This window comes from Echeneis naucrates, chromosome 24 (genome assembly GCF_900963305.1).
Source record: "Echeneis naucrates chromosome 24, fEcheNa1.1, whole genome shotgun sequence".
Lineage (NCBI taxonomy): Eukaryota > Metazoa > Chordata > Actinopteri > Carangiformes > Echeneidae > Echeneis > Echeneis naucrates.
In genome coordinates this window covers 17,606,501-17,616,428 of record NC_042534.1, presented here as the reverse complement: position 1 = coordinate 17,616,428, position 9,928 = coordinate 17,606,501, and the positions used below count along the sequence as shown (strand labels likewise).

At 39.6% G+C, this 9,928-nt stretch overlaps 1 protein-coding gene across 1 annotated transcript; it reads right to left on the bottom strand.

Annotated features, from left to right (window-relative positions):
* Positions 1-4,336: 4,336 nt before the first annotated feature.
* LOC115038008 (heparan sulfate glucosamine 3-O-sulfotransferase 5) lies at positions 4,337-6,029 on the bottom strand. Its single transcript, XM_029496814.1, has 2 exons — positions 5,923-6,029; positions 4,337-5,267 (listed from the first exon to the last, which is right to left on the bottom strand). Exons 1-2 carry the CDS (start codon positions 6,027-6,029, stop codon positions 4,337-4,339), a joined length of 1,038 nt encoding a protein of 345 aa, XP_029352674.1.
* Between the last annotated feature and the right edge of the window lie 3,899 nt (positions 6,030-9,928).

The window sequence follows — 9,928 nt, the reverse complement described above, 5'->3', positions numbered from 1 at the left end:
TTTTTCGCAGCAGTTTCAGTTGCTTACAACTACTTGCTGAACTACTCTGAACTACCTTTTTATATTTTTCAGTGTCCATATGAGCTGTGAGGTCCCCGGCACCTTTATTGGACACAGACAAATATGTACCAGCTTTGCACACGGTGCACTCAGCCTCCCATATAAATCCCGACCGGGTTGGTAAAGATTTTTTTTCGCAGTTCATCTGTGGACGTGCATTTGCGTTTCGGCATTTTGAAGGCTTCAGCTGCACCGCCGGTGTCTGCTGCTCTCTTGTTGAGAGTTTTGGAGATCCGCCTATAGGGCAGCCTCTCGGGGTTACGTCACACACGCTTACCCAAACAATGACAACCGTGGGAGCACACACGTATACATGTGCGGTCAGGGGAGGTAAGTGAGGCAGAGCCTCATCGGTCATCACGAGAAGTAAAACATAAATAATAAAATACTATTAATATTTATCCACTAACGTGCTTTCAATGCAATTTCGTTGTGGTTCCTATAAGTTTTGATTATTTTCTCTGTATGAGACACTTTTATTACACCTCTTGATTTCCAAAGTATTCGCCAATGTATTTCTCGTGTGTGTGTAATATTTAAGTCTTATTGATCTGACATGAATCCACAAGAAAAAGGCTTGCCTTGAGGCAGTCAGTACCGCTTCCTCAACACAGGGGGCGATAGTGAGTCTGCAGTTCAAGTTTACGACTCGGTTTATTCTTGCAAAAATTCAAAGAACATCAACGTAACAACTGCACTGGATTTTCACCCTGAACATGGAGGATTTGGTGTCCACATTAAGGAATTGCGGGATAATGTATAGTAAGCTTGTGATTACTGACAAAATAACTACCCTCAGGCTTTAGTTTAAAGCTTTTAAAAACAACATGAATAGTTCCGTTTAGGACAAAAATGGGTTTGAATTCAAACTGGTTGTGTTGTCCTGTCACATTTTTTGTCAGAATTGGAAATCTGTTTTTTGTACACCACTCTTTACTTTTGTTTGTATTTAATGTTTATGTACTGTGGAATTGCAAGAGCAAATATGCTCCCTCTGAGTCGCTATAAATTTAACTGCCAAATGTAGCCCTACATGTGTGTAAGGATTTCTGATATGAAATATAGCAGTCAGTGTAAAATCTGCCAACTGAATTGTGAATTTAAGCTCTACTATTAGCATTATATGTTTGTAAATCTGACTTGCGAGTCAGTGCCTCCCCAACCACAAACCTCACCGCACGTCACTGATACACACATAGAAGGAAAGCCGGACATTATCATCAGTTAATAAAAACCCTGAGAACGTCCCGGACGGGACGTCAAAAGTGCGGGTAAAAGAGGATGCTTGGTCAGCCTAATCACGGGCAAACTCTTTTTTTGACCACACCACCTGTAAAATTATTAAATACATAAAATTAAGAATCAGCGAAACCTTCTTTCCTAAAGCAATCACCAAAAATATGAATTAATGAATTATTAATGTAAACAAGTATAATCTGCCACCGAACAGCTCGGTCCTCCGGGACATTCATTTACTGCTCTGACACAACGCTAGATGTCAGCATTATGTTTACCTTCCTGCAACTCCACAAGAGACACATTCAGAAACACTCACTCTTGCTCATCCTCTACCCCTTATCTGTATCCCAATCCCAGCTCACATTAGGCGGGGTACACCCCAGGCGCGTCGCCAGACACTTTATCTGGGCACGTGTCCCCATGTAAAAGTCTCAATGGAATTTCATGAATGAGTCTTTTTCATCACAGAATAATATCCGTTCCCCTTGCGCTTTGACTGACGCGTCTAGGACAGCTCCTGTAATAGCGCCCAGCCTAATAGGGCTGCAGCAAAATCACTTCAAAGAGTGGAGAGGTTGCGTTGCAGGGTGAGTCTATGCTGCATAATCACTGAATGTAACGGGCGACACCTAGCGCGCGAAATTTAAATACAAACACTGCTATCGCCACGCTGTCACTGTGTGTGGACTGGACGTACACTTGTCAGCGGACAGCTATCCTACAGGCATGGACATAAGAAAGTTCTTCAAAAACAGGCGACCAGGACAGAGAAGCAGCAGGGCGGAGGAAAAATGGAAATGAAATGAAGAGAGGTAGATTAAGTTGTTTTTGCTCATGCACTGCGCCAGATGTTAATGGAAATTATTATAATAATAATTATATATCTGGAGAGAGTCCAGCTAAAGTATCTAGCTTATCCGAAGGGCGCGCACCGACATACGTTACTCAGTCGGCTGGGAAATTTATCGGCCTGTTTTTTTATTTTTAGGTTGAGGTAACAACAACATTGATAATAAAGCAGCCCTACAAACAGGCATACTTCTTTGTCTTTTAACATCAAACGAGAACAATGAACAAAACGGCCTATACCAGATTATAATAAAATAATCCCGCAGTATTTGCATTATCCACCCAAAATGTGAGTGAAAATAGGAATAATGTGTATTCATGATAGTATTGCCACAAGTGAATATAGACAATGAAACAGGAAAACTCCCTTATCAAATGTATCAATTGCATTTGTAAGTGTGTTTGGCATTAATATAGTGATGCTGCCATCTCCGTACAGAAAGGCGCCAGGCCTTTGTTGCACCCACAGCCTTTCTCTCTGTGAGACAACAACGCGAACCACCATGCCGCCATTCAAATATACAATATAGTAAATAAAGACTAAGTTTAAATCTCATAATAGTTCACTGTGTCTGCTGGCAACCACATATCTATTTGTTATATGTGTTCTCTAATGTATAAAGCACAGTTTCACCTCCCATTCACTGGATCCTCGAGGAGACAGGGTTCAGGGCTAAGCTGCTTGCTCATCCAATTTTAGAAAGTTGAAGGGATAGTTCACTTCAGTTCAGCAGTGGTCAGCCCAAATGGCAACCCTAACGTCACCTACTGGTTTGTGAACTGCCATGTTGGAGCAGTAGAGGAGTGAAGGTTGGATCTGACTTGCTCTGTGTTCTATCCTGATTATTGCAGTACAGTCTGTCAATCAGAGTGTAGCCATGCCTCCTCCTGTATATAATTCAGGGGTCACCACCTCTAGTCTTGGAGGGCTATTGTCCTGAGAACTTTCCCTGCTCCAACACACCTCATTCAAATGAGTGACTCCTTATAGGACCTCAACACAGCCTGATGACTAAGGAATTGTTTGAATCATGTGTGTTGGAGCCAGGAAACATCTAAAACATGTGGGGCAGTAGCCCTCCAGGACTGGATTTGGTGACCCCTGTTCTAATTTATGGACTACATGGGCCTATGTCTATTTTTCTCTTGATGGGACCATCTTTTACAACATGATTATTGTATAAAATTAAAAAAGAGAAGGTTGAATCAATCTATTAATCCATGTATCCCTTGAATGTTCAATAATTCTATTCAATAGCAAAAGACAAACAATACACAATAAATAATTTGACAAATGTTTATGTTCTTTTATTTTAACCATTTCTTAACAACACACATGATACAGAATGAGCCAGACAGATTTTGTTAATAATCTCAGAATAAGCAATTGGTTTGATAAGATTTGTCCATTTCTCTTTTTTCCAGAATGGCTTTTTGTCTGGTAATTCACAAACCAATGAAAAATCTGTACGGGAAGAAACATACTTACAATCAAATATTAGTAGTCTGAACTCTTTTTAAGCCTTTGAATCAGACTCTTTCTAATGATCCTTTTCTGGATAACGTTCAGGTGAGAGTAAGATATCATCCTCAAATGGATTCATCACAGCATGAATTAGAAAATTAAATGTGGTAAAAAAAAGGTAAGACAACAATAAATGAATTCAAGGTCCTATAATGTCACTGTGTATGTCATCTTGATTGCACATGCAGTTTTGGTCACATAAACATCATGATGGAGGACAAATGAACAATTTTGTTGTTATGACATCATTTTGCCAGCGGGATGTCGTAAAAAAAAGCCTCACACTCAAAGTTTATCCTAACAGCATGAATGTCATTGTTTGATAGTCCCTTTAATTGCAACAAAAATAATCTCTTTAGTTGATCACAGTTCTTTACTGGTTCTTTTCTTTATAGGGGACACTGGCAGACAGGTGAATTAATTTGCAAGATCAAGTGCTCTCAACTGACTCTTTCTGTAAAACCAGTCAAACAATTTAGTTTTAATTTCACACACATAAAAACAAACTTAGATCAAGTTCCTTTTTATATTTGGTCACACTGTTGTTCTTGTATTAAGTACAGTCAAAGTGCTATTAATATCTTATGAGATCTCATATCGTGGTGTTTTACTTTTTTTTAAAACGCCAATCCGAGAAATCTCAGTCAAGCAGTTGAAAATTCTTCATGGCCAGTTGAATGTTCTACCTGTGATCTGGTAAAATTTCTGATTGAATGGGTGAAAGAACTTCTGCAGTTTCATCACCACTGATGGGTCCACCTCTGGATGGATGCGGCCCTTGCTGCCTGCCAGGCACTTGTTAAAGACAATGTTAAATCGCAGACAGTAAAATCCCCTGGTGGCGTTGAAGTACAGGTTATACTGGCTGATCCTTGAGGGAAGGTTGAGGAAGCGCTCAACAAGCTGCAGCTCCGGCAGTGGATCTGTGATGAGACGGTCCCCATCTACGATGTGGAACTGGTCCACAGGGAAGTACTTCAGCCAGCGTTCCAAATGTTTAGTGTAGATGCTGGTCCGCACAGCTTTGTACTTTGTGTTTACCTCGCAGGTGTTGGTGTCAATGGCCAGTTTCTCAAATTTGTGGTAGGTCTTGTTTTTGCGCTCCTTTCCCTCTAGAACTTGTGTGTAGTCAGAGACGGCTCTTGTGGTAGGCTCCCGAACGATGATCAGCAGCTTGATAGAGGAGTTCATCTTGAAGATGCGTTCAGGGACCTCCTCTGTGATGAAATAAGCAGGGCTCTTCTCAATGGTGATCTGATGGGGGAAGGAGAAGGGCATTTTTCCTCTGTACCAGTCGATGCCCCGGGCGTAATTTTGGTCATTGTCAAAGAAGTGGATCTCCTGTGAGGCCTTGACCACTGCTGGGTGCAGGTTGAGCATCTCCAGCAGGGCGCGGGTGCCCCCCTTGCGTACCCCGATAATAATAGCCCGAGGCAGCTGCTGGACCAGGTTGTGCAGGCGGATTTGCTCTTTGGTGGCATTGCCCTTACGTAGTTCATGGAGCAGACCACGCTTAAACTGAAGGGTGCGGAGAGGGATTTGTTGTGGCTCAGAGGGAGTCAGTCGCCTTTCAACAGGGCAAACAGGCTGAAGCCTAAAAGAAAAAACACCAAAGACATTGAGAAAAACAGTATGTCACAAGTCATAATAACAAATATTCTGATATAAAAAGGATTTTTTCTTCATTTGAAAATTTTTTGTTAATTAAACAATTTTTAAAACATTAAAACATTAAGCCAGAACAGTATTTATTCTTCAGCTGGTTTCCATTTTGCATATTTTATAGAAATCAGCGTTAGTGTAAAAGAAGACAGATGTATACAAATGTTCTCATGAAAGAAGTTAATTTGCTTTGAATGAGAGAGAACTGAAAAGAAGAAAGTTTGGCAGTCTCTGAAAATGAAGGACCTGCGAGATGCAACTGAGGGCAAAACATTTTCTAGGGGAGCAGCAGCAACAACAGTAGTTTAACTGGAACAACAGCAACACTATGAATATAATGGTGGATTGTTTGCTAACTAAGGAAAAACTTGATTTATAAAGCAACCTGTTTTCAGCTTTGGTGATAAAGTGATTCCCAGCTAATCCCAGAGTTATAAAATTGAGGAAGAAGTAGCACATCCAAATGTCACCAAGGATATAGAAATGAAAAGACTGGAGAGAAAACGAATTCTCTTATTCCTTCAGACTCTTTTTCTTTCTATTAAATTAATATGCAGCATTTTCCCAAAGTGACAGTGATGGCTTACCTATCCAAGGTCCCTACCCTGGCTACAAGATAAAGGACACTTCCGAGAGCAAGGCTGCCCAGAACGAAGAGCTTCTGTCTCAGCAGTGCCTGCTGTTTGAATAGCATGGCCCTCCATCAATCTTCAGGACTGCGTCTTCAGCCTGCAGAGAGCCAAGCACATAAACCACTAATCACCAGGGGAAGAGAGACAGCCTAATGTTTATTAACACACACTCAATCAAGTCTTACAAGTGATTAAGCCACACTCACACTGCATTGCCATTAGAGGAAATGCTCCCTCACCAACCACCATTTCGTTACATTTATTTATTTATTTTTGACAACTCCAGAGTACAATGTGCAACGCTGAGCTTTCAGAAAGGCAAGGGAAGGCAAATTTGTTTGTATCGCACAATTCATACACCAGGCAATTAAAAATTGTTTACAGACATTAAAATCATAAGTCGAAAATACATCTCAAATAAAAAGACGGAAAGAAAAAAAGAAATTCAGCCAGTAAAAGACAATAATAGCAATTAGAATGATTAAAACATTAAAATGATATGTTGAATCTAAGTAAAAGCTGCAGTGAATAATAACGTTTTCAAGCCTGATTTAAAGGGATTAACAGCTGGTGCAGACCTCAAGTGTGCAGGGGGGTTGTTCCACAGGTGAGGAGCAGAATAATTGAAAGCTGCTTCACTTTGTTGGGTTTTGATTCTGGGAACACACAGTAGACCTGTCCCTGATGACCCGAGGGGTCTGGGTACTTCATCAGAAAGACTTATGAGAGTTATGGTACATATAAAAGCTTCATTGTGAACCATTTTGGTGGAAATTTGAATGTAGAAATAATCAAAGTATCCAATCAATAAGACGAACAATGCTGAAAAATCCTGGTCTTACCCAAACTACCTCAACATAATATGGAAACCACAATCACAAATACTAATGCAACAACTTTTACTCATCTTCATCCCTTCTCCTTCTAGCTTATAATAATTATGTGTTAAAGTTTCTGCAGTCACTTAAAAGCAGGTGTTAGTTTGTCTTTTCGTTATTTTTGCTTTTTTTTTAACATTTATTTTGCCAGTTTTCATTATTTTTATAACTCCTCTTTTCTCCTATTTTCCTTTCTCTCATTGCTTGTCTAAGGGGCAGCACTGTGATGCAGCTGTTAGCACTGCCGTTCATAGAGGTTCTGGATTTAACCCCTGACCCTTCTTCGTATAGTGACTATGCCAAAAAACATTACCAGTGAATGTTTGGCAACCACATTTCCTCCAACACTAGAGGTTAAAATTGAAATACAGTGCTTTTGTATGGAGAGACATTAAAAAAAATACAGCAGATACACACACACACACACATCCCAGGGGCTGTGAAGAACCACACCTGTCAGACCTGTCTTCTCGCTTTCCAACTCTCCTACCCCTCTTTCAATAGATCTTTACTTTTTTCTGCACATCTCTCTTTATATTTTGCTTACGTGAAAATTTTACTGAAACCATGCCTGCCAATCCAGCTGCTCAATGAACACACACACTTGTAGACATTTATTTCAACTTACCTTACTATTACCTTACTTTATCCTTGTGCTCCAAAAATATTTATAATCATAATGTTAATGATAAAGAAAAACAAAATTTGATAGTAAAATTAAAAAAGGCTGTCTGAGTCAGTAGAACTCGAACATACATACAAGCTGGTCATTCTGATTCTACATAGTATGTTGGTTTAACATTTAACTGCCTTTTAATAATGTTATGATCTTTGTCATTTTATCTCCATCCCTTAAAATCATTAGACAATGAGTTCAGATTGGAACTACAAGGAAGAAAACGAAAAAGAAGGAAAAGAAAAAGAAAATGGTAATGATAATGGTTGTTGTTTTTTGACCCTCAGAAAAAACACAGATTGAATGTCTTCCTCCAACAGAGGGCACTGCATCCTTTTATTCACATAGATAAATGTTTGTCTCTTTCTAATTAAAGAAAAGACTTATTTTTTTTTTTTTTAGATCAATACCAGCATCTACATGCTTACCACAGTGTGATGGGGCAAATCTCATTATGGAATAACAGATCTATACAGAAGTCATCGCACTATTAGAAAATGGCCAACTGCACTCTAATGCTGCCTTTCTAACTACCCACCATTACCAATGGACGAGATCCTCTAAAGCATCTCATAGGTTCTGACCTCAGTGTGATTGGAAAACATTTCACTCATATTGCCTCGTGGTGACTTCTGAAGGGAGACCAACAGAGCAATTCAAATTTCATCATTCTGACAAAGCAGAGGAATAAAGCCAGTTAGCCAGTGGCCAGGCATGTGTTTGTGGAGTCCCATTTGGAAAAGAAATGCTGTTCATTATATCCCGTATCTCTGAAACAAGTGGGAACCATAAATTCAGTTTTTGTTTGGTATTTTCTTTTTGTGGCAAGACACACCATTCTGTAGTAAACAGCTTGGTTTGGGGCTTGTCATTTAGAGACCACTTTATCCATCAGTTAATAAGTTTTCAAGTGTTTGACAACATTGGCTTCATACACACTACTAGAAATGTTTCTATATCTCCAGCTGACTTCTAAAAACCAGAATTCTCGTAAAGGGTCTTTACCGACCATAGAGCAATTCACGCAGCCAGTAAATAAAGCTGAGCCTTCAAACAAAACTTTGTGATCTCACAACAAACTGATCACCACCCTCAGCCGCACCCCAAAACCACCCTCAACTTTCGCATGACTTTGGCTCACATGGCATTATGATAAAATAACATGTAATTCCACAAAATAATGGTGATTGCTATGGTCTAGTATTACTACAAATTTTACATCTGTAGATAATATCTCTAGTCCTTCCGTTTATTTTTGTAGCTTATATCAGAATAGACAAATACACTTTAAGCCACTGCTCGTTTTTGAAATGCCATAAAAAAGACTTGACCTTTAAAGTATTGACTATCACCTTACTAGAGCTCTGAGACAGATATACCTGCTGGCCAAAGTTACGCTTGCTGAACCATGATTGTACTGAAGCTTTCTCCTCATGTGAGCAGTTCTCAGTGGACATTACTCTGTGACTCCAACAAATACAAAGCTCCCCTCTCGGCACATTGTGTATTCTGACTTATTTATAAGCTCACATAGAAATTAATTATTTGCCTGTTAGCTGTAAGTGAGCGCTCATACAGAATGATCCATTAAAGAGCAGTTTATTTTTTATAAACTATGCACTGAGCAAAAACTGCAATGTTTATGTGTGCATATTTAACTACCGTACATCTAGGGAGGAGCATATAACTACTTCAGAGAATTACCAGAGAAAAGACACCCCTGCTCCTGCCAGGTCAGATCACCCTGGAAAGGAAAGTGCAGAAGTCTATAAATCAAATTCTTATACATTGTGACCTCAGTAAAGTCTGCTGTTTTTCTTTGTAGGGCGATGATGGACTGTTTTGATGAGCAGAGGCTAGTAGCATGGTTGGAATAGAGAGGGGGAAATCTTCTTTTAGAAAATTTTACAAAATATGTCTGCAGAGGGGTTGGATTGAAGTGCCCAGTTATAATCTTTGGGGAGGATTTTATCTGCAGTAGATGGGCATTGAGTTTTTGGTCATAAAAAACAAATGACACATTACGCATTTTTCACAGTATGGATCATTCCCACTCAGCTATGTGGTGTTAGTAATGAGGAAAAACATCCTTTTATGAAGGAAACTTCAAGCAGGACCACACTGACCTGCATCAGCTCCACTCTATTCATCCTTTATATGTGCAGGATTGAAGGGGGGCTGGAGTCAATCCCAGCTGACACTGGGTAAGAGCAGTGTCAATCTTCACGATCATCAGTCTGACTATTTACATTTTTCTTGTGGAAAGTCAAAGTAAAGAAGAAAGGTTGAGAAAGCCACACTTTCACAAGATTCATCCTCTGCAGTAAATGAATATCAACAGAAAGATAAACTGAAAGACGCTTCCTATTTTTCAAAGCACCATAGGTAAAAGAAATTCTGTTCTGAG

Bases quoted from the DNA above. Each gene is read 5' to 3' on its own strand.
- LOC115038008 (XM_029496814.1), bottom strand. From the start codon at position 6,029: ATGCTATTCAAACAGCAGGCACTGCTGAGACAGAAGCTCTTCGTTCTG. The intron at 5,268-5,922 runs GTAAGCCATCAC...TTTTTCTTTTAG, and splicing joins AGGGTAGGGACCTTGGATAG to GCTTCAGCCTGTTTGCCCTG.